This window comes from Pelophylax lessonae, assembly GCF_965119305.1.
Source record: "Pelophylax lessonae genome assembly, chromosome: 6".
NCBI lineage: Eukaryota > Metazoa > Chordata > Amphibia > Anura > Ranidae > Pelophylax > Pelophylax lessonae.
This window is the reverse complement of record NC_138773.1, coordinates 191,189,366-191,214,851: the sequence shown is the minus strand read 5'-3', so window position 1 is coordinate 191,214,851 and position 25,486 is coordinate 191,189,366. Positions and strand designations below refer to the sequence as shown.

Here is a 25,486-nt window from a genome sequence, read left to right as displayed (position 1 = left end):
GGAGACACAACAAACCTTTTGGCACTGACTGACACATATTGATATGCCATCCTGGAGGAGTTGGACTGTCTGTGCAACCTCTATAGGGTCCAGGTATCGCCTCATGCTACCAGTAGTGACACTGACCCTAGCCAAATGTAAAAGTAGTGAAAAACAATCAGAAAAGATGAGTAGGGAAAAAAATGCCAGTGGCCTCCACCTGTAAAACCATTCCTGTTTTGCAGGGAAACTCATTGTTGCCCATCTAGTGCACCTGTTGTTAATTTCTATAACACCAAAGCAGCTGAAACTGATTAACAACCCCCTCTGCTGCTTAACTGACCAGATCAATATCCCAGGAGTTTCATTGACTTGATGCTATGCGCTGATTTAAAAGTGTTCCTTTAATTTTTTTTGAGCAGTGTATATATACATATATATGTGTGTGTGTATATATATATATATATATATATATATATTTATATATATTTATTTATTTATGTATTTATTATACACTGTGTATATAAATATATAACCTTGTCCCTGTGCGATCCAGGTGTGAACTGATCCAGGTGTCTAGTAGATCATTGTCCAAGATAGCACAATATGGTAATCGGCCTTTTCTCTCAACAAGCCTTCCCTAATGCCACGTACACACGTTCAGATAATCGTACGAAAATAATAGATTTTGACTTGATCGCACGATAATCTGATTGTTGGTACACAGCTTTCGACAGCCGATCACGACAGTTCGTCCAACAAAATCCGAAACGACAAACACGAAAACCTCTGTCGTACGATAGCCTAGTGAACGACAATTGTTTAATCAGTACAGTGTGTGTCCGCTAAAAATCGATCAACAAAGACCGCGCATGATCAGAAACACTAAAGTAGCACAGAAAAAGCCTGGCTGCCATTGTTTTTGTTTTGCACCATCTGATACGTAACTAAGCAACCAGGAAGCTTTTCCGGAATTGTACGAAGAAAATCCTACGTTTATATGCATTGTTGAATTCGATATTAGTATCATGCAAAAAAATGCGAACGATAAGTCGTCCGATTATCTGAACGCATGTACGAGGCATAAGGGTGCCTGCTGCAGCCAAGCAGCCCCATGCTGCCAAATCGTCATGCATGTAACAGAAGAAGATCACTTCATGTCCACAAGGTCCCTCTAAAGCTGGCCATTGACAGATAGTGTGTTTCTTTCTTTCAGCCATTGAACTGAATGGAAAAAACAAAACAAAAAGAAAATGATTCCTTAATCCACACAAATGAGGTAGATAGAGGAATCCCCCTCCTATCGGGACATTGTATTCTGACAATGGAACTTGCCGTTGTCAGAATGCACAGATCAGCAGATGCAGCTGATCTACTGAAATCAAAGCCCATTTGTTTTTCAGTTTTCTTTTTTTTTCAAAATTGCAGCAAAACCAAAAACAGTTAAATGCTAAAAGCGACCTGATGACCTCAAATCAATCACAAAATAAAGTTAAAAATGAAAAAGCTCCCAATATTATGATCAAAAGTCATCAAAGGGGTTGCTTGTACAAAGAACTAACAATCAGAATTAAGGTAAAGTTTCCTAACTGACCCTAATCACTCCTTATAAAGTATGTCAGTTTTACTATTCTTTCCCTACAACAGCTTCCAATACATTGTAGCTGCTCTGTGTCCCCTTTTATAGTAAGGGACTGGCTTATCCAAAAGCACCTTTACTGGTCCATCGAAACCTGCTGGCCATAGTTCAAGGGTCAAAGGTAAAGGTTTAAAACAATTTTCCCATAAATTCACTGGGACCGCAAATATTAAACCTCCAGAATTAACCTCAAACCTATGGTAGTGGCAAACGCAAACTTCATCACTTGTTAGGGGGCCTATGTATAGTGGATAGCAGATAACACAATGGGGTTGGATTACTAAAACTGGAGAGTGCAAAATCTGGTGCAGCTCTACATCAGCTTCCAGGGTTTTTGTCAAAGCTTAATTGAACAAGCTGAAGTTACAAGCTGATTGGCTAACATGCACAGCTGCACCAGATTTTGCATTTTAATAAACCAACCCCCATGTGTTTTTTCATGGGGACTAAATAAAGGGAAAGGCCCTCAATGGCAGTCATGTAGGTCACCAGCCTCTTCCAAATCCTCATCCTACCCCTTCTTTAACCTCTTAATGCCCACGCTATAGCTGAAAGATGGATACAGCGTGGGGCCTAAATTGCCGGGAGGGCGTCTATTTACATCCTCCTATGCATGAGCTGCCTGCACGCTCCCTGCAGGGCCCATGCGGCTCGCACTGTGATCAGCGAGTCAATTGGACTCAGAAAACAGATTTTGGGACAGAGAAAGACGGGGCTTTACGGGCCTGTGGGAGTGGAAGGATCAGAAAATAGAACCAGTAGTAAAATCAAAATTACATTTTATTAGTTTATCAAAGTATATAAAAAACAAGCATGGATGACCATGCGTGTATATTAACGAACAATTACAACATACAATGATTAAAATATAATGTCACTGTGATTATAGAAACATATCCCATAAGGGTTTAGAGGCAGAAAACAAAGCCTGTATAGGTGGAGGGTAGGTCTCAAGCTGGATTCGGTCACGATAGGTCCCCAGCAAGCCGACGCGTTTCGCTTAAGGCTTCCTCAGGGCCTGAGAGACCCTAACAGACCGATGTTTCTATAAGTAACATAAATATAAGTGAATATACAATAATTTATACATTTGATAATACAGGATGTATAACTAATCTTTATATATATTTGGTTCTAATATTTATACTGACCCTTTTCAACAGTGACTTGTGTGGGCGGCAGGGCTGTGGCGGTACATATAATGTTCGGAAGATAATATCTCCATATTTACCATACAGAATTTATATAGGTGTCACGTAAAACACTTTTGTATATATATCCGATGTGTTGAATTGTAGTTGTATCATCAAGGTCAAGGCTGTGAATAAGAGAGCCAATAGGTATACATCCAAGTCTGCAATACTGACGCCAGTGGTTTTAATATAATCTCTATTTATTAATTTTATAACCAACCTGCCATAAATAACTCCAATCTTAGCAGATAGTTGTCCTCTTCCTGGATTGTTTATCCATATATGCAATGACCCTCAGGTACATTCCATCTAGAAATGTGAGTATATATGTTATGTATTATTGGCCACATATAACAATCATAAGATCTCCATTCCATGAGTTAATCATTGGATAATGGGGAATATTCCGAGAGTCATATCTGGATAAGTAGAGGGGATACTAGAGGACTAGTTGCTAGTTATATCAGGAGATTAAAACAAAGCGTATAAATACTCACTTGGTGTCACTATTGCACTCGTTTGAGCCAGGTTTTTAGAGACCTCTATGCAGTTTGTAGGGAAAATATCCCCAATCTACTTGTCCTAGGTGGCAGTAGGGTTGACCTAGAGAGGGGTGGGGTACATAAGGGGTTATTGTTATAACTATGGTAAAGAGTCAAGATCTGTGAGGACATATATTACATATTGGAAGGAAGGGAGGAGGGGAGGGAAAAGAGGGGGGAAAAGAAAGGGAGGGGGAAAAAAGAAAAAAAGAGAGATGGGAAGGGGAGACAGAGAGAGAAAAAGGGGGAGAAAAGAGGGGGGGGGGGAAAGGGGGGGGGGAAGAGGGGGGGACAAAGGGGAGGAAAAGGGGAGGGAGGAAACAAGGGGGGGAAGGGGAAAAAAAGGGGGGGGGAGAAGGGGGGGGGGAAAAGGGAAGGGGGAGGGGAGGAGTATCCTTATACCTACCTCTCCTCAAACTAAAGGGTGCTCCAGGCAGGGAAATATGGCCTATATAAACATATATTTCAGTTAAATGGACCCAGGGTCCTGGGCTGTCCACGCCCTACAAAATGTGGATAAGGAGCGTAGAATTAGTCATGATATTCTTGTTTGAAATGTCCAAACAGATGACCAATAATCCCTTCTATTGGTATGGAGCCCCTGTCACTTACCTCTGTATCACCGTACGTGTTACCACCTGCCTACCTGTTGTGTGTTTTGTCCGGAGTATATATAGGAGGAAGGAGGGGGGGGGGATCCACCCTCTTTGTTCGTTTTGGCGCTCAAACATATTTTACAAGTGATGGTTAATTGTTTGTGATTGTGGTCGGTGGTGGCGCGATGTGGCCACATCACTTCCGGTCATTCCGGAGTCCGGGATAGTACACTTCCTCGCTGGGGTTCCAATCAGTGGTAATATTACCTCCTCGCGTCGCTTCCGGCTGCGACAACGTCGCACCGGAAGTGACGACCTTGGTATTATAGACGGACTCGTTGGTGGACTGTGGCGTTGTCTCATCGTGTCATTTCCGGCCGTGACGAGGCCGCGCCGGAAGCGATGACTAAAGACCTGTCATTGCTTTACTAGTCCCCGCCCTCTCAGATCTCCTTCTGTAATCAGATATCATCTGATCTTAGACATGACACTCTTGCGGCGGGCTCCCCCTGGTGGGTCAGCGTCACAGATATGGATATACTCCTACTCACTACCATCATGCAGGAAATCACCCATCGGAATTAAGATATAGAATAATATCATAACTGTCTAATCCTCGTTCAGTAGTTTACCTCTTTATGGGTATAGACTTTTAACAGTATACTCGAATTTACTCATTCAGCCTCCGCCACAGCCGTGTCGCCTCTCCAGTCACCTATCATATAAAGAGTACAAAGCATATACATATATACTATATTTTGCATAGAAGCAAAATCACATTTTTTTGAACATTTTGTGTTTAAATAGCAAAAACCATATAAAAATAAAGATAAATAAATAGACTCTATTGTTTTATAGTCTGTTTTTAGATTGTCGTCCCTATTTCACATGTAATTATTTAATTAACCCATTCTGGTGCATTAGGGGAATGTTCTGTAGGGATAAGGGAAAGCCGGGGAAAGAGGAGATACAGTTTTCCATTGTTATTGCTTGGGAGGGGGCGTTCCAAGCAATAGGTCTCCTATAAAAAAGGTTTGTAACTAATCACATCGTTCAGACCTGGGTATACAGTCGCTCTTAAATCGTATATCCATCTGGCCTCACGTGCCAGAACTTTTTTGTCAATGTCACCTCCCCTTGTATCTTCGGGGATAACATCTAATACAGTAAATTTGACGATACTACAATCATATTTGTGTTTTAATCCAATATGGCCACCTATGGGGGTGTTGATTTGGCCATTATTGATGTACGAAATATGATCTGAGATTCTTTTCCACAGGGGTCTTATTGTTTTGCCCACGTAGAACGCCCCACATGGGCATAACATAATATATACTACTGCCTTTGTTTGGCAGGTGACTGTCTGATTGATGTATCTTTTATGACCATTGGGCATCACAAAGGATTCACCTTCCAAGATGTATGGGCAAAAATCACATGACCCGCATTTATAAAGACCTTTGCTCCGTGACATTTCAGTTGGTCTCCGATAGTGACTAGTAACTAAACCATCTCTTATGGATTTGGCTCTTTTATACGTAATGTTGGGATAATCGTCCAAGTATTTTTTCAAGATTGGGTCACTCGTCAGGATCTCCCAGTTTTTTTGTAAGATACTACGAACTTCATTGTGCTGCCTAGAGTATGTGGAGATCAATCTGACCTTGTCATTTGTTTTTTTATCATTTTTTCCCTTGAAGAGTAGGTCATGCCTAGTGTTAGCTTTGGCTTTGTTGTATGCTTTTCTCAGTGTTGTTGCACTATAACCTCTCTGTAACAGTCTTATTTTTAATTTATCTGCCTCCCTTTTGAAATTCATATCTTTAGAACAATTTCGCCTCAATCTGAGGTATTGGGAGTAGGGAATACTTTTGATGAGGGTTTTAGGGTGAGAGCTATCATTATGTAGTATTGTGTTCCCTGCTGTCGGTTTGCGAAATAACGTTGATCCGATGCTTCCATCCTCTTCGAAATAGAGGGTGGTATCAAGGAAGTCAATTTGCTGTCTGCTCCAGGACATAGTGAATTTTAGATTAAAGGAGTTAATTTGCAACCTTTTAAAAAAGTTTTCAAAAAGTTCGAGCTCCCCATCCCAAATGATGAGGACATCATCTATGTACCTGAGCCACGTAACTACGTGGCTCAGGTACATAGAGAGGGCCTCATCACTGAAAATGTTTCGTTCCCATCCACCCAGGTGCAGGTTAGCGTAGGCCGGGGCACAACATGTGCCCATAGCCACGCCCTGCACCTGGATGAAATGGGAACCGTCAAAAGTGAAAACATTGTTTTCCAAAATATGTGCCAACCCATCCAGAATGAATTGATTGTACCTTTTTGCTTGGGGACCCCGTTCATTTAAGAACTTTTGAATTGTCTGTAGACCGAGTGCATGTGGAATCGAGGAATACAGAGCCTCGATATCCAATGCAATCATGATACATCCTGGGGGCATTACCTGATCATATAACACCCTTAACAAGTCTGGTGTATCCTGGATAAAAGAAGGCAAACTAGTTACATGGGGTTTGAGGTACTGATCCACTATTTTACTCAAGGGTTCCGTATAGGACCCAATTCCCGATATTATTGGGCGTCCTGGAGGATTTAGCTGATTTTTATGTGTTTTTGGCAGTGCATAAAATGTGGGCACTCGAGGTGAATTAATTTTTATTGCTTCGTATGTGTCCTTGTTAATTACGCCATTATTATATGCTTCACAAATCAATACTCTATATTTGTTTTGGGCAGACAGCATCTTTTCCTCATTGATGGGCCTATACCACTCCCTATTTTTCAGGATGTCCCAGCACATATTGCGATATTGTAAATGATCCATAATTACAATATTGCCCCCCTTGTCGGAGGGCTTTATTATAATCTGGGGATTTTTTCTGAGTGACTCAAGAGCTTGTTGGAGATGCTCATTTAGATTATCTCTCCCAAAATTGCGAATTTTTAAACGATTAATATCTGCTGTGGTCTTATTCACGAAGGCTAATATGTTTGAGTTGGTCTGTAAAGGGGGAAACCTATTAGATTTTTTCTTTATTGAAGGGGTCTGGATCATATCCATATGTTGATAAGTAGGTGTTTGTATCCCTTCTATCTCTATATCGTCATACTCTATTTCGACTGTGGTTCCCTCTGTGTCTGAAGGAGTGAAGGGATCATTCTCGTCTAGTAGTTGGATAAGATCCTTTAATGCTCTAAAATCTTTAACTGAGAAATCTTTCCATAGATCCGATAATTCTTTGTCTTTTTTAAGTTGCTGTCTTTCTTTATCAAAAATATAACGATAAGTTAATTTTCTAGCGAACAATTGTACATCCTTGACAATGTCAAAGTGTGTTGTGTTACTATCGGGGCAAAAACTGAGACCCCGACGTAGGACCTCAAGTTCGTCCTGGGTGGGGGTATAAGAGGACAGGTTAATAATAGAGAAGGCTGACTCGGCAGTGGATTCTATATCAGGTGTCTGTGAATGTATTCCTTTTTCAAGTCATTGTCTTTTTGTGTGTTTGGGTGTGGCACCCAAATTGGTGTTATTTGTAGCTCCTGCGTAGGATGTTATTAATGCTTGTTGTGTACCTATGGTGCCGTCATTTGTTCCTTGTGTTCTTGCACGAAGTTTCATATTACCTGTTTCCATGGGTGTAGGTTGGGGGAGTAGAGGTGAGATAGTAGAAGAAGAGTGAACAGAACCATCACCAAGATTATAGAGAGAATGAGAGACTGTGGTGTCCTCCACAAGTCTTCTCTTTTCAACACCACCGTGTTCTTCAGATGCCTTAGATCTCTTCCTTAAAGTGCGATTCCTTGGTCGTGCGTGTTCCGAAGTGCGTGAGGAAATAGAAAATTGTGAAATATTAGAGTCAGATTCACTGTCATTATAATTTCTCCTTCTATTATTATTTCTCTGTCCTCTCCAATTTTTTGTAAAGTTATTTCTATGTTGTGGCCATGCATAGGCTGTCCCTGCCCCGAAGGCTAGTTTATCTCTAGAAAACTTTTGTTCTTTTTTTTGAATTAACTCCTTCGTAAATGTATCTAACTGTTCCTTCGTCTCTTTTTCCTTTTCTTTAAAGGTGGCTCTTGCAAAGATATCTTTGTATTCTAGTTGCATAGCTTTTATTTCCTCATTGATGGTTGTCTGTTCATCTTGATAGTATCCTATTAATAGTTCCATCATTTTACGTGAACAAGCTTTTAGATTACTTTCCCATAGAATTTTAAATTCTGGACTAATCTGCCAGATGTTAGGAAACACCTGGATCCGTAGTCCTTTAGGGTTTAATTCTTCCAAAATATATTTCTGAAAATATTTTATGTGCCAGAAGAGGCTAGCTCTGCGTTCTAGTGCACGCTGTAATTTTTGAATAACCACCTCTATTTCAACATCATTATTCGTTGTATCAGAGCATTCCTGTTGTATTTTGATCATATAACCTTCCCAATCTTCCCCCAGAAATTCAGCCATATCCCTAATGGTAAATTCCACCTACATACACACAAGGGGGACAGCTAATATGTAAACGTGTAGGTGAAACACCTAGACGTTTGAATTGTCGGGACTATTCGATATTCCTTACTATTATACTAAATGCAAGTAATGTTTTACCTAACAGAATACACAAAACTCAATTAAACAACATAACAATATTATAATATGATCGTACCACTCCCATGTATACACGGAGGAAAGAGGAGAGAAAGGTGTATTATCCACCCAGATTACAATTTGTAGACAAAAAGTTACCGTGCCAAATTGGCCCTTACCCCTATTGAGGGTTCAAAAAACAGATTTTGGGACAGAGAAAGACGGGGCTTTACGGGCCTGTGGGAGTGGAAGGATCAGAAAATAGAACCAGTAGTAAAATCAAAATTACATTTTATTAGTTTATCAAAGTATATAAAAAACAAGCATGGATGACCATGCGTGTATATTAACGAACAATTACAACATACAATGATTAAAATATAATGTCACTGTGATTATAGAAACATATCCCATAAGGGTTTAGAGGCAGAAAACAAAGCCTGTATAGGTGGAGGGTAGGTCTCAAGCTGGATTCGGTCACGATAGGTCCCCAGCAAGCCGACGCGTTTCGCTTAAGGCTTCCTCAGGGCCTGAGAGACCCTAACAGACCGATGTTTCTATAAGTAACATAAATATAAGTGAATATACAATAATTTATACATTTGATAATACAGGATGTATAACTAATCTTTATATATATTTGGTTCTAATATTTATACTGACCCTTTTCAACAGTGACTTGTGTGGGCGGCAGGGCTGTGGCGGTACATATAATGTTCGGAAGATAATATCTCCATATTTACCATACAGAATTTATATAGGTGTCACGTAAAACACTTTTGTATATATATCCGATGTGTTGAATTGTAGTTGTATCATCAAGGTCAAGGCTGTGAATAAGAGAGCCAATAGGTATACATCCAAGTCTGCAATACTGACGCCAGTGGTTTTAATATAATCTCTATTTATTAATTTTATAACCAACCTGCCATAAATAACTCCAATCTTAGCAGATAGTTGTCCTCTTCCTGGATTGTTTATCCATATATGCAATGACCCTCAGGTACATTCCATCTAGAAATGTGAGTATATATGTTATGTATTATTGGCCACATATAACAATCATAAGATCTCCATTCCATGAGTTAATCATTGGATAATGGGGAATATTCCGAGAGTCATATCTGGATAAGTAGAGGGGATACTAGAGGACTAGTTGCTAGTTATATCAGGAGATTAAAACAAAGCGTATAAATACTCACTTGGTGTCACTATTGCACTCGTTTGAGCCAGGTTTTTAGAGACCTCTATGCAGTTTGTAGGGAAAATATCCCCAATCTACTTGTCCTAGGTGGCAGTAGGGTTGACCCAGAGAGGGGTGGGGTACATAAGGGGTTATTGTTATAACTATGGTAAAGAGTCAAGATCTGTGAGGACATATATTACATATTGGAAGGAAGGGAGGAGGGGAGGGAAAAGAGGGGGGAAAAGAAAGGGAGGGGGAAAAAAGAAAAAAAGAGAGATGGGAAGGGGAGACAGAGAGAGAAAAAGGGGGAGAAAAGAGGGGGGGGGGGAAAGGGGGGGGGAAGAGGGGGGGACAAAGGGGAGGAAAAGGGGAGGGAGGAAACAAGGGGGGGAAGGGGAAAAAAAGGGGGGGGAGAAGGGGGGGGGGGGAAAGGGAAGGGGGAGGGGAGGAGTATCCTTATACCTACCTCTCCTCAAACTAAAGGGTGCTCCAGGCAGGGAAATATGGCCTATATAAACATATATTTCAGTTAAATGGACCCAGGGTCCTGGGCTGTCCACGCCCTACAAAATGTGGATAAGGAGCGTAGAATTAGTCATGATATTCTTGTTTGAAATGTCCAAACAGATGACCAATAATCCCTTCTATTGGTATGGAGCCCCTGTCACTTACCTCTGTATCACCGTACGTGTTACCACCTGCCTACCTGTTGTGTGTTTTGTCCGGAGTATATATAGGAGGAAGGAGGGGGGGGGGATCCACCCTCTTTGTTCGTTTTGGCGCTCAAACATATTTTACAAGTGATGGTTAATTGTTTGTGATTGTGGTCGGTGGTGGCGCGATGTGGCCACATCACTTCCGGTCATTCCGGAGTCCGGGATAGTACACTTCCTCGCTGGGGTTCCAATCAGTGGTAATATTACCTCCTCGCGTCGCTTCCGGCTGCGACAACGTCACACCGGAAGTGACGACCTTGGTATTATAGACGGACTCGTTGGTGGACTGTGGCGTTGTCTCATCGTGTCATTTCCGGCCGTGACGAGGCCGCGCCGGAAGCGATGACTAAAGACCTGTCATTGCTTTACTAGTCCCCGCCCTCTCAGATCTCCTTCTGTAATCAGATATCATCTGATCTTAGACATGACACTCTTGCGGCGGGCTCCCCCTGGTGGGTCAGCGTCACAGATATGGATATACTCCTACTCACTACCATCATGCAGGAAATCACCCATCGGAATTAAGATATAGAATAATATCATAACTGTCTAATCCTCGTTCAGTAGTTTACCTCTTTGTGGGTATAGACTTTTAACAGTATACTCGAATTTACTCATTCAGCCTCCGCCACAGCCGTGTCGCCTCTCCAGTCACCTATCATATAAAGAGTACAAAGCATATACATATATACTGGACTCAATTGGACTCAGCTGATCACAGATCGAAATAAGGGGCCGGTCCAAGCCAAGTTATCATGTGATCAGCTGTCAGCCAATGACAGAGGCAGTAATCAGCTATTTTTTTTCACGCTGACAGCGTGAGGAGAAAAAAAAGCCGATCATCAGCTGCTGTCAGAGGGACATTGATCCTGAAGAGGGAGAGCCACTGCCACATCATCTGTTCCCACCAGTGCCACCTATCAGTGCCACCTATCAATGCCCACCAGTCCTGCCAATCAGTGCCTCATCATCAGTGCTGCCTATCAGTGTCATCCCCCAGTGCCGCCCATCAGTGCCACCAATCAGTGCCCACCAGTGTCACCTTATCAGTGCCGCCTTATCAGTGCAGCCTATCACTGCCCATCAGTGCAGCCTATCAGTGCCCATCAGTGCTACCTCATCAGAGCCCATCAATGAAATAGAAAAATTACCTAATTACAAAATTATTTTATAGCAAACTATAAAAACTGTTTTTGTTTTTTTGTTTTTTTCCGGTCTTTTATTGTTTGTTCAGCAAAAAATAAAACCCTAGTAGTGATTAAATACCACCAAAAGAAAGCTCTATTTGTGTGAAAAAAATTATAACAATGTAATTTGGGCGCATCATTGCATGACCGAGCAATTGTCATTCAAAGTGCGACAACGCTAAAAGCTGAAAATTGGAAGAGGGTTTAATTGCCCAGTAGGCAAGTGGTTAAGGGAAACAAATAAAATGTATGAAGAAAAAAAGTCTGTTACTAGCAAGCAAGCACTGGAGTTGATTTACTATAACTGGAGAGTGCAAAACCTGGTGCAGCTGTGCATGGCAGCCAATCATTTTCTAATTTCAGCTTGTTCAGCTAAACTTTGACAAAAAACTTGGACGTTGATTGGTTTCTATTCTAAGCAGAGCTGCACCAGATTTTGTCACTAAGTATAAGTAAATTAACCCCACTGTGCCACGTCCCAGTGCTTCAACACCTAGGTGTGCACAGCCTATTGCATTAGGGTGTTGTCAGTTACCTTGGTGGAGGCCGAAGTGCTGAGAGGGCTTCCCTTGCAGCTCGGTGCGGATCACCCCTGGTGGTGAAACAGGAGATGACACGTCCCAAGGAGCACTGGATGCGGATGGATCCCGGATGGATGGATGGATGGTGATTCAGGACCGCTTCCAGGAGATCTATAGATGCTCAGAGAAAAGAGACAAAGGTTAATGCCAGGCCGAGGGTCATACACAGATAATCAGTCCGAGGAGATGAAGGTACAGAGGGCCGCACAAGAGAGAGAGTCCGTGGGATCCAAGCCAAGGTCGGTACACAGGAGATCCAGCAGAGGTGTCTTTTAGAGTAAGGGGTGGTCAGGCAAGCCGAGGTCAAACGAAGGAGAGATGCAGGTAAGTCAAAGGAGCTAGCCGGGATAAACAGGAACAACAGGCAATCGAACAGGTCACGGGTACAGGAGCTGATGATAAACCAGCACTGAAGCACAGCCAGAGAGTGTCTTATATAGGGCCAGGGCTGGGGAGATGGGCGTGGTGACACACCTGCTCTGCATCCAGCATTCTATTGTTGCTGAATGCTGATTCCTTTCCTGACAGTGCCCCCCCCCCGAGGGGCAGCCTCTGGATGCCCTCTGACCATGTTTTTCCGGAAATTTGCTATGAAATTCTCTCAGAAGCTTAGGAGCATGGATATTATCCAATGGTTCCCAGGAATTGTCCTCCGGGGGGTATCCTTTCCATTTAATTAAGTATTGAGTGCGATTGCCTCTCCGTCGGCAATCTAAGATAGTCTCAATCTCAAATTCAGGCTCGCCTTCCACTGCAACTGGAGGAGGTGGTACCTCTTCTCTCCCCGGGTATGGGCTCGGTATTGCGGGCTTCAGTAGCGAGGCATGAAACACCGGGTGAATTTTGAAAGAACCGGGCAAGACTAATTCAAAGGCCACAGGGTTCACCACTCTCTTGACCTCGAAAGGACCAATGAATCTTGGCCCCAACTTCTTGGATGGGCAAGAAAGTTTTAAATTAGTTGACGAGAGCCAGACCTTATCTCCCACCTTGTGTGCAGGGTTCACCTTCCGTTTGAGGTCAAAGAATTTCTTATAATCCTGTTGGGCTTTCTGAATATTGTCCTGTAGTAACTGAAAATTAGCTTTAATGGCAGCCAGATGATCCAGGACTGCGGGAACCGTGATTTCCTGGTCCAAGTTGGGCAAGAAAGAAGGATGGAAGCCATAATTAGCCCAAAACGGGGTTTGGTTGGTTGCGGAGTGTACAGAATTATTGTAAGCGAATTCTGCGCATGGGAGCAGGGAGACCCAGTTGTCCTGAGAGCTGGTGCAAAAGCATCGGAGGTACTGTTCTAGAGTTTGATTTGTTCTTTCCGTCTGCCCGTTGCTTTGTGGATGGTAGGCAGAGGACAGGGACACTCCAACCGCCAAGGCCTTGCAGAGCTCCTTCCAAAATCTAGAGGTAAATTGAACGCCTCGGTCTGATACTATATTATTCGGAAGTCCATGTAACCTGACCACCTCTTTGATGAATGCGTTGGCTGTTTCCAAGGCAGAAGGAGTGCCCACCATGGGCAGGAAATGAGCCATTTTTGAAAGTCGATCTACGACTACTAGGATGGTGGTAAACCCTTCTGAGGGTGGTAGCTCAACTATAAAGTCCATAGATAAACCTTTCCAGGGCTGCTCAGGAATCGGTAATGGCCTCAACAGGCCCCATGACTTGACTTTTGCCCCTTTGCTCCGTTGGCACGTAATGCAGGAATTCACATACATTCTGCAGTCCTGGTGCAGTTGAGGCCACCAAAAGCGGCGTTGAATAAGTTCGTAGGTTTTTCTCACCCCAAAATGTCCGGCAAGTTTGTGGTCATGAAAGGTTTTGAGGACCATCAATCTCACTTGTGCGGGAACAAAAATTTTTTCCTGGTACCAGAGGAGTCCATTCCGTTTCTTTAGAGACTCGGCTTCAAGTCCTGTACATTGGGTAGAGGCTTGTTGAATTGAGGTTTGTAGGTCAGCGTGGATCAGGAAAAAGTTTTGAGCTGACAAGATGGTATTGGGCTCCGTTGTGCTGGGAGAGTCTGGAAACATCTGGGACCGGGCATCCGCTTTTCCATTCTTCGACCCTGGCCTGTAGGTGATATGGAAATTGAAGCGTGAGAAAAATAAAGCCCACCGGGCTTGCCGAGGTCTTAGGCGTCTAGCGGCCCTGAGATATTCTAGATTTTTGTGATCCGTGAATATCATAATAGGGTGCATTGCACCTTCCAGCAGGTACCTCCATTCTTCTAAGGCACATTTAATGGCCAGGAGTTCCCGGTCCCCCACATCGTAATTCCTCTCTGGGGGTGACATTTTTCGAGAGAAGAACGCTACCGGATGTAGTAAGGCCTTTGGGCCTTGTCGCTGGGACAGGATAGCCCCTGTGGCTACTTCCGAGGCATCCACTTTGAGGATGTAGGGTAAAGCTGGGTCCGGATGTTGGAGAATAGGTGCGGTCACGAACAGGTTCTTTAACTCATTGAAGGCTGACTGAGCCTCCGGTGACCAGCGGAAGCGGATCTGCTGGCGCGTAAGTTGGGTGATGGGTGTAATAATTGTTGAAAACCCCTTCACAAACCTTCTGTAAAAGTTAGCGAAACCCACAAATCGCTGAACTCCTTTTTTGTCTGTGGGGGCTGGCCACTCCAGAATTGCTTTCACCTTCTGCGGATCCATAGATACACCCCCTGTTGAGATAATGAGCCCTAGGAACTGGATGGACTCTCTCTCAAATTCACACTTCTCCAGTTTCACATAGAGCCCATGTTTCCTCAGGGTGGCTAGTACTTTCTTAACGTGGATCCGGTGGAGTTCCAGAGTGGAAGAAAAGACCAGGATGTCATCTAGGTACACAATTAGGAAGTTGTCCAGAAACTCTCGAAAAATGTCATTCACCAAATGTTGAAAAGTGGCCGGGGCGTTACACAGCCCGAAGGGCATGACCATATATTCAAAGTGGCCAAACCGGGTCCTGAATGCTGTTTTCCACTCGTCCCCCTCTCGGATGCGGATAAGGTTGTATGCCCCTCGGAGGTCTAATTTAGTAAAGACCCGGGCAGTCCGGAAGCGCTGAAACAACTCTGGAATCAAAGGGAGAGGATAGCGGTTCTTGATGGTCACCTTGTTGAGCTCCCGGTAATCAACGCAGGGTCTTAATGTGCCATCTTTCTTCTCAACAAAGAAGATTCCAGCACCCGCTGGAGAGGATGAGGGCCTGATGAACCCCTTTTCCAAGTTTTCATTGACATAGGTTCGAAGAGTTTCCAATTCCTTCTCAGACAGGGGAAATATTCTTCCGAAAGGGATCTCTGCCCCTGGGAGAAGTTCAATAGGGCAGTCGTAGGGCCTGTGAGGGGGTAAAACATCAGCCTTTTTCTTGTCAAATACATCCCTAAAGTCCCGATAAGCTTCAGGAAGGTCTTCAAGGGGGTCTGGGCCCGGCTGGACGGCTAGACAAGCGGCAGGGGCATTGGGTCCAGGAGGGAAGCAGTGATCCTGGCAGTATTTGGATGAGAAGGAGATCTTCTTCTTTACCCAATCAATTTGGGGATTGTGAGCCTGGAGCCAAGGTAGGCCTAGGATTACCGGGAATAAGGGAGAGGACAAGACATCGAAGCGGATGAACTCTTGATGGCCCGGGGTTGTGATAGTAAGAACCGGATAGGTCTCTTTGGTCACGGGTCCGGAGCTAGGCAAGGACCCGTCGGCCAGAAAGACTTGAAGCCGTTGCTCCTTAACTTGCAGGGGGACTCCTAGTTTCTTAGCTAGAGTGCAGTCCAGGAAACAACTACAAGCTCCGGAGTCAATAATTGCCGTCAGCTGGATCCTCTCTTCGGCTACCTGTAGGGAGACAGGAAGGGTAAGGTGAGCAGGGGACGGCTCAGAGACCTGACAGTTCAGAACAGACCGTGAATAGCACTTACTAGGCCTCACAGGACAGTTGCGGAGAAAATGGCCAGGAGCTCCACAGTATAGGCAGAGGTTCGCCTGGTGGCGACGTTGTCGCTCTTCGGGGGTTAGGGAGGAACAAATTAGCCCAATCTGCATGGGTTCACAATCTGCAGAGGCATTGACAGCTGGTCCAGGAAGAGGAGAGGCAGCAAATGGAACCTTAGGCATGACCCAAGTAGCTCGAGCCCCCTGGAGGCATTCTGAGCGTCTTTCCCGGAGACGCCTGTCCATCTGGATGGCAAGGGAGATTAAATCTTCCAAGGATGCTGGTGTCTCTACTCGAGCAAGCTCGTCCTTTAGAGCTTCAGAGAGGCCATGTCGGTACTGATACTTCAATGCTGCCTCATTCCAGTCCGTGTCGGCTGCCCACCTACGGAAATCTACAGTGTAGTCCTCGGCCGGGCGTTTGTTCTGTTGTAGGGCATGTAAGGCAGACTCTGCGGTGACCGTGCGCTGGGGATCTTCATATAATTGGGCCATAGCCTCAAAGAAGGAGCTTACGGAATTTAGGATCGGGCTCTTCTGTTCCAGGAGGTTGTGTGCCCAAGTCTGAGGTTCGTCAGCCAATAGGGAAATTATAAACCCTACTTTAACGGATTCAGAGGAGAAGGTCCTGGGCTGGAGAGCCAGATATAACAAACAGGCATTCTTGAAGGCCCTGAACTTCCTTCGCTCCCCACGGAAGCGTCTGGCGTGGGCACCCGTGGCTCTGGTGGCGGAGCTGAAACTGAATGGGCAGAGCTAGTTTGATCCGGTTGGGACGGAGCCGGTAGCGAGCTAGTGGCAGGCTGAGTAGGGTCCGTCGGGGAGGAGGAGCCGGCTAGGTTAAGTACCCGACCTTCCAGCTGGAAGTAACCATCTTGTAGTCTTTGTACGGCCTGGGTCAGGGCTGAAACCTGTTGGCACAGAGCCTCGAGCGGGGAAGCACCTCTGTCGGCCTCTGACATGGCTGGTTTATGCTGTCAGTTACCTTGGTGGAGGCCGAAGTGCTGAGAGGGCTTCCCTTGCAGCTCGGTGCGGATCACCCCTGGTGGTGAAACAGGAGATGACACGTCCCAAGGAGCACTGGATGCGGATGGATCCCGGATGGATGGATGGATGGTGATTCAGGACCGCTTCCAGGAGATCTATAGATGCTCAGAGAAAAGAGACAAAGGTTAATGCCAGGCCGAGGGTCATACACAGATAATCAGTCCGAGGAGATGAAGGTACAGAGGGCCGCACAAGAGAGAGAGTCCGTGGGATCCAAGCCAAGGTCGGTACACAGGAGATCCAGCAGAGGTGTCTTTTAGAGTAAGGGGTGGTCAGGCAAGCCGAGGTCAAACGAAGGAGAGATGCAGGTAAGTCAAAGGAGCTAGCCGGGATAAACAGGAACAACAGGCAATCGAACAGGTCACGGGTACAGGAGCTGATGATAAACCAGCACTGAAGCACAGCCAGAGAGTGTCTTATATAGGGCCAGGGCTGGGGAGATGGGCGTGGTGACACACCTGCTCTGCATCCAGCATTCTATTGTTGCTGAATGCTGATTCCTTTCCTGACAGGTGTGCACCCTATAGCGCAAACACACCTGCATGAGTGTATACACACACATTCTGTTGGCAGAGATGGTACAGTGAAAGAAGTACAGTAGCAATTAATGACAGAACTGGTTAGAGGGAGATATTTCCCATCTCCCCACCAGCACACAGCGATAATGCTAATGCGCATGGGGTGATTAGGGTGTGCACAGGGCACATCCGGCACACCCCTTGCACACCCTTTTTTTTTCAAAAACTCACCATATGACAGTTTTCTCCTTAGCCATCCATTGCCACTGCTGGCCATACACTAGAAGGTTTTCAAATGAAAGTTCGTATGAACATTTGTACAAAAAAAGTGTATTCTCAGTACATCTGATGACTTGACATATGACATTCCAAAGTACTTCAAAAATTTGTTGCCTTTTAAGATTCAATTCTGTAAGGAATAGGCTTTATCAAACAAAAAAACACATTAACTACTTCAAATTCTCTTGTCACTGCAAAAACAAATGTTACATTTACCCAACTAATAATTTAAAATTTTGACTAAAATTTTAATTGCTGTTAAATGCTAGCTTTTAGTTTTCAATGCAACATGGCTGCTTTTCCTTCATTTCAAGGGCATCTACAATAAGCCACGCTGCATCCTCAACAAAAACCCAACACAAAGTAGATTAGTCATAGCCTTAGAGTCCTTTCACATGGGATTTCGGCCCGGCTGTCTGCTTTCATCCGATCCGATACCTGAACGGATGGAAAAATAGGGTTTCCATCCGTCCAGATTTCACGGACAGGATCGGATACGGATGGCAGCGGGTGTCAGCGGAGGTTTCTCCGCTGACATCCGCTGCCCCATAGAGCTGCATGGAGGATCCGATCAGATCCGCCTAAAAAACTGACAGGCGGATCTGATCGGATCGCCCGTGTGAAAGAGCCCTTACTTTGCAGAGATGGAGCTGTCAGATCCTCACTCTCCTCTATGGGAGATCGGATGAAAACAGACTGCCTCTCCGTTTTCATCCTATCCGATCCGCCAGAAGGATGGAAAATAGGGTTTTCATCTGTCTGGATTTCACGGACAGGATCAGATCGGAGAGCAGTGGGTGTCTGCGGAGATGTCACCGCTGACATCTGCTGCCCCATAGGGGTGCATGGAGCATCCGATCAGGTCCGCCTGAAAAACTGACAGGCGGACCTGATCGGAAAGCCTGTATGAAAGAGCTTTGTTCCACACTGAACAATTGAGGTTAAAGGGAATCTACTTAGTTTGACATGGCTAAATAAAGCTGTGTAAAGAAGCCCTAAGACACTTAAATAAAATGTATGCACAAAAAGCTTATGTAAAGTGAATGAAACTATGAAATATTTATTTCTATTTTCTAAATGATAATTTAAAAAATATTATGGGATTTCTGATTGATTGCAGCAGATAACAAGATCTTTCCAGGTGCTAACCTTTTTGCTGGGAAAAGAATACAAGCTATTAACCTTCTGCCCTTTGAGAAGTGCTGCCCCTAGGCCTGGTTCTGTCTTAGATGTACAGTAAGGGCAACAGCTGTGGGATTTGCCCTCCCTCCGAATATGTTACTTGGCAAGATTTACAGTCTACAACTACTGTAATCATCAAGCTAGCAAACCTTTCAACTTTCTGGGATGGCAAGGAGGGAACATCTTCTTGCAACTTCAATGTTGCTATGCCCCAGTCATATCATAAATGAAAAAACACTATGAATAGATCATGTGTTCCTACAAACAGCTACTATGGTCAATATCAGTAAAAAAAAGAAATCACCTAAAATCAATGGCCTTTATTTAAAACATTATTCTGCCTGTAAGAACCAGATTATGATTCTAGAGTATAGTAGAAATCAAAACGAATGTCTTTGATGCAGCATGGACATTGCCAACCACTCTTGTGCATGCCTAAAGGTCAAACAAAAAAAGATCAATTCTACACTGTTCTTTAAATACATAAAATGAAATAAATCTAAGCTGCTGTATAATTACCTATATTAAATTTACAAAAATTGATAAATACTGTGCTTGCTATGTTAGTACTGTATGTATTTATTTACAACTTGTACATACCTCCCAACTTTCTGAGATGAGAAAGAGGGACAAATTTTGTAGGCAAAGGATGTGACCATGCTATCCTTCTAGTTACACCACTACTTTTCCCTTTAAACTATCTTTTAAAAAAAAACAAATGCTATATTATAGAGTTATAGGGATGGAAGAGGTAGAGCTGTATAACCATTTTGCTAGTTAAATAGTACATATGTTTAGGTCCTTCTTCTCATGCACACTGGGTGGTGGTTATGGCACTCACCTAGGGTAAGTAAACTAAAAGTGCACATACCCTTTAACAACAGTATAGGAAAAATGTCGATAGTTAAATATTACATTTTATAGTGTATTTATTTATATATATAGCTGAGCAAAGACAGTCCACTGAATGATCTAAGTCCCCGTTCACACTGGGGCGACCTGTGAGGCGACCTGGTCGCCTCACAGGTCGCTGTAGGTCGCCTTCCATAGTGAAGCTGCGGACCCGTTCTAATAGGAGCGACACAAGTCGCTCTGACTTAGAAAAAGGGTCCGGAGCTTCTTTGGGGCGACCCGGAGCGACCGTCATAGACTTCAATGTTATGAAGTCCGTGGCGGCCGCTCCGAGGTCACGGCGCGCTGCTCGCACCACGACCTCGGAGGTCGCCCCGGGAAGTCGGATCGCCCCAGTGTGAACGGGGCCTGAAAGTATGTGTGGCCCAGTTCATTAATAATGTTGTCTTTGTACCTCTGTTGAAATGTGTTGGCCATGTGTATAGGCAGTGCCAGGGACAAGGTCACCTAGATCCCAGGGCGAACATGCCATACTGCACCCCGCCACCGCCCCGCAAGATGTATAAGCATTATGTGTCAGCAACCCCCCCCCCAAAAAAAACAAAATACTGAGCACGAATCTGTATGCCTACACCCTAAACATAAACTCCCCCTCCTCCCAGTGTAAATCTGCCTCCCTGCTGAAATTCCCCCCCTACTGAGCACAAATCTTTTCCCCCTCCCAAGAAAAAAAATTATCCCTCCTAGCACAAATCATCTACCCCTGAAACTTCCCCTATTAAAATACAACTCCCCCCCACACTTCAAACCCTCCCCCCCCAGCACAAATTTCCCTGCTAGCACAAATTTTCTTCTCCCCATCCCCCTCCCAACACAAATCCCTCTAAATCACCACTCTTAGCATCCCCCCAAATTTCCTCTCCTGGAACAATACTTACCCCCTGCTGCATCCAAAATTACCCCTTCCAACACAAATCCCCCCCCCCAATCTCCTTGTGGTGCCCCCCCACCCCCACCTCATATAATACCACAATGCCCAAGGCAGCCGTCCCTCCTGCCAACCCCTTGTCCTGGCCCTGCATATAGGCATGATAGTATACACTACATGGTATTTTACCCTAATTTCTTCATTCTATACTTCTATAAGCTATGAACCTGAAATATCTACAATTCTTTTTTTTTCTAGGTGTCTTATCAGCAGTCTGTCACTGAAGAGATTCATGAGAAGAACAATGAGAAAAGAGAAGAAGGTGAAGAAAACAAGAAAGAGGTGCAGAGTGATGAGAAAACAGAATCTATTACTGGGACCAGGGGAGAATTCAGAAATTTGGAGGCCAGGTCTACAGACACTTCTGCTACAATGAACAGCCAGGTGAGTAACCTTAAAGTACAACTACAGTCTAAATAACAAAACTGTGAGCAAGGAGGTTCTTTGTTACAGAAGACACATGCAGTGAGGCTCCTATCGCTGGGAGCCGGTCTTCCCAACCATATGACTGCTGTGGTTGGCTGTCATCGTGGTCACATGACGGGAAACTCCCAATATTAACAAAGACCAGGAGGGTTCTGTGACAGTTTGGTCACCGTGCTGGGACACACAGTGAGCATACTTTCAGCACAGATGAGCAGTTCCACATAGACGCATATTTTATATACATACAACCAATGGTATCTAATTAAAGTAAACCGAGTAAACTTCATAAACTTGGTGTTATAATCTTTGATGTACAGTATTAATAGATTACTGATATAATTCATTGGTTACCTGAAATTGCTGTTTAGGATACCCATAGGAGTGGATTGTTGTTGATCTGACTGTTTCCAAATGTCTTTGGGTCGGACTGACCTTACTGTCCAACCACTTTTTGGAAAGAAGACATGAGAATGATTGGACCGGTAAGAAAGAGGGTCCAAGTTAGGTATTGCACCCTCTGGCCCCATGTTCCCGGCTTCAGAGAGCAGACATTACAGGGTTATGGAGTATTTAACAGATGGCTTTCCCTGTGGGCAAACAGAACATGCATTAACAACTGCCCCCTAAAAGTGTAAGGGCAGCATTACTTTTCTCCATTACAAATAAATACAGTTTGGTGATCTCCCAAGGCCCCCGCCTGCAGACTTGATGAGAAAGGAGCAACAACACACATAATAGTCATCCCTGTACCCTGTTCCCTCCTCTAAGCAAGTTCCCAGTGTTAGACTAACAGCACTGTAGAGTTTCACATCTAACAGCTGGCCCTTTTTTAAAGGTCTTTGTGTAAGAGAATAAAATAATTAGTATTAACAACTTAAGCCCCGGAAGATTTTACCCCCTTCCTGACCAGGGCCTATTTTGCGATTCGGCACTGCGTGAATTTAACGGACAATTGCACAGTCGTGCGACGCTGTACCCAAACTAATTTGACGTCCTTCTTTTCCCACAAACAGAGCTTTCTTTTGGTGGTATTTGATCACCTGTGCGATTTTTTGATCATGCGCTATAAACAAAAAAAGAGCAACAATTTTGCAAAAATAACAATATTTTTCACATTTTTTTTATATGAAATTCCCCAAATAAAAATTTAAAAATCAAAATTTTTTAACATTTTAGGCCAATTTGTTTTCTGCTACATATGTTTGGTAAAAAAAAAAATAGCAAAAAGCGTATTTTGATTGGTTTGCGCAAAAGTTATTGCGTTTACTAACTAAGGGAAAGATTTTTGTCATTTTTGTTGTTTTTTTTTTTTTAACGAGTGATGGCGGCGATCTGCGATTTTTTTTGCGGGACTGCGACATTGCAGCAGACAGATCGGACCCCTGACTGACATTTTTGACACTTTTGGGGGTACCAGTGACATTACTACAGTAATCAGTGCTATACATATGCACTGTTACTGTAAAAATGACACTGGTAGGGAAGGGGTTAACTTTATTTGAGAAGGAGGGGTTAAGTGTGTCCCTAGGGGCGTGATTCTAACTGTGATTGGATGTGGCTTTTCATGTAACAGCAGAGATCTACGGTCCTACATAGCAGGACCGTATGATCTCTGCTGTTACTCAGGGGAGAATGACAGACGGCTTTGTTTACATTAGCCGCCTGCCTTTCTCCCTCTGTAACTGACGATCGCGAGTGACTCTCGCGCAGAGGTGTCCGTGAACGAGCGGGGCGGGAGCGCGCCTCCGGCGGCGCGCGCTCGCCCCCTGTTGGCTCACAGACGAGTGACGTACCGGTACGTCACTTTGCCTGCACGGGGCTGACCACCGCAGTATATGTACTTGCGGCGGTCGGCAAACGGTTAAAAACTCTGAAAAACGCCAAAAAACTCAGCTATTTGGCATTTATCAACGTTTTTGATCCATAAGCTTTTGTGGGACTATAGTTTTGCTAAAAAAAAAGCTAAAAAACGCTACAGCTGAAAAAAAAATAAAAAAACGCTACTGCAAAAAAGCTGAAAAAAGCCTTCTACAGCTACAGCTTTCTACTCACATTTTGATATTGTCCAGTGTGCATGAGGCCTAAAAACGCTGAAAAACACGGCTATTCCGCATTTATCAAAGTTTATGAGTCATGAGCTTTTGTGGGAATATAGTTTTGCTTAAAAAACAAAAAGCTAAAAAATGCTACAGCTGAAAAAAGCGCTGAAAAACGCTACTGCAAAAAAGCTAGAAAAAGCTTTCTACAGCTACAGCTTTCTACTGATGTTTTGAAAACGTTCAGTGTGCATGAAGCCTAAAAACGCAGCTATTCTGCATTCATAAACGTTTTTGAGTCATGAATTTTTGCGGGAGTATAGTTTTGCTATAAAAAAAAAAATGCTACAGCTGAAAAAAAAAGCTAAAAAAAAAATGCTAAAAAATGCTAAAAAACGCTACTGCAAAACAGGTGAAAAAATCCTTCTACAGCTACAGCTTTCTGCTGATGTTTTGAAAACGTTCAGTGTGCATGAAGCCTAAAAACGCAGCTATTCTGCATTTATAAACGTTTTTGAGTCATGAACTTTCGTGGGAGTTCAGTTTTGCTAAAAAAAAAAAAAAAAAAGCTAAAAAACGCTACAGCGGAAAAAAACTAAAAAATACGCAAAAAAATGCTAAAAAAACGCTACTGCAAAACAGCTGAAAAAATCCTTCTACAGCTACAGCTTTCTACTGACACGTCCAGTGATAACATCCAGTGTGCATTTGGTCATATAGTAAATGATTGTGTTTAAATTATAGGTATACGTAATAACCAATACGATTTATGTTTACTTTCAGGCAAGGAACATGAATCGAATGTTGCTGAGGCTACCTATTGTTATGTTTATTTTCTTTGTCATTGTTCTTATTATTTAAGCTTGTTATTAGAAGGGAAATTCATGCCTGGTGTCACACAATTGCAATGATGAAATATGAACTGAGGTTATTATTAGTTTGATTTGTGCTCCTTTCCACATAAATATAAAATACCTGCCTGCCGTGTTACTATTGTAGCACCACCCCCGCAGGAGCTGCTGATTATATTATTGGGTCTACACCCTGCCTAACAACCCAATCAAATTGGCTCGATCCCTCCTCAGGCACAACTGACCCAGAATAGGACTGGACTATCAAATAGATACACAGGTTGGAATACAATACTTCACTATGCAACAATACCTTGTTACCTTCTTGAATAGTAGTCCTTCTGGGTGACACAATGGAACAACGCACAAGATTGTAATTAACCAAACTTAGTTTACTATATATCAAATTGAATAGGGGAGATACAATACAATACAATACAAGTCCATAAAAGGTTATTTAAAACAGCTTTAAAAAGGTAAAAGAATACCCCCACACTCCTCCTGCATTAAGGCTAGACACAGTACCAGGTAGGTGGGCCTATCTGAGTCCCTCCCCCAGAGTTCTCTTCTTTCTTGTTGATCTTCGCTAGCAAGGTTATTGAATAGAGCTCATTTGTAATCCAGATTAGGAATAAAGATCAAGAGAGAGAAAACAACGAGCTGTTAGTTGTCACCGCAGGGTGTCTGCGTAACTGAGCAATAACTTCTGCGAGAGAGATAAGCCTCTGGCAACTCCTTTACAGACCTTATTGTTTGTCTATGAGTCTCCTGAGAGAGTATGGTGATAAACCCCGGGGTTTTATCACCTCCTGCTGCGCTACCGCTATCTGTAGATAAAACTGTCTCTTCAGCAGATAAAGTCAGTTATTGGGCATGTGCCCTCTCACCAACAGAAGTTTCTCCTTCGCGCGCTTCCACTGCGGTCTCAGTCCTTTGGCTATATGCCAGCCGCGCGGGGTCCTTCTGGCGGATGACTTCCGGTCTCGGCAAACAGCAGTATGACCTCCAGGAATGTGCCTCGTGCTTGAGATGGGACGGTTCCACGTCGTCCCTCCAGGCTAAAAGGCTCTGGCCCAATATCCAGTGTCAGTCCTTCACTCTCGCTCGCTGGTTCCTCAGAGTCCAGCGCAGAAAGGCCCCCCCTTCGCGCGCTTCTCTCTTCCTT

General features: G+C 43.8%; 1 protein-coding gene across 1 annotated transcript in view; it reads left to right on the top strand.

Moving 5' to 3' along the window:
* Window positions 1-25,486, top strand: part of KIAA2012 — a 270,773-nt gene that overhangs the window by 187,789 nt on the left and 57,498 nt on the right. The window contains exon 15 of the mRNA XM_082262270.1: window positions 21,207-21,392. Coding sequence (XP_082118396.1) covers window positions 21,207-21,392 — 186 coding nt within the window. The remainder of the gene's footprint in view (window positions 1-21,206; window positions 21,393-25,486) is intronic.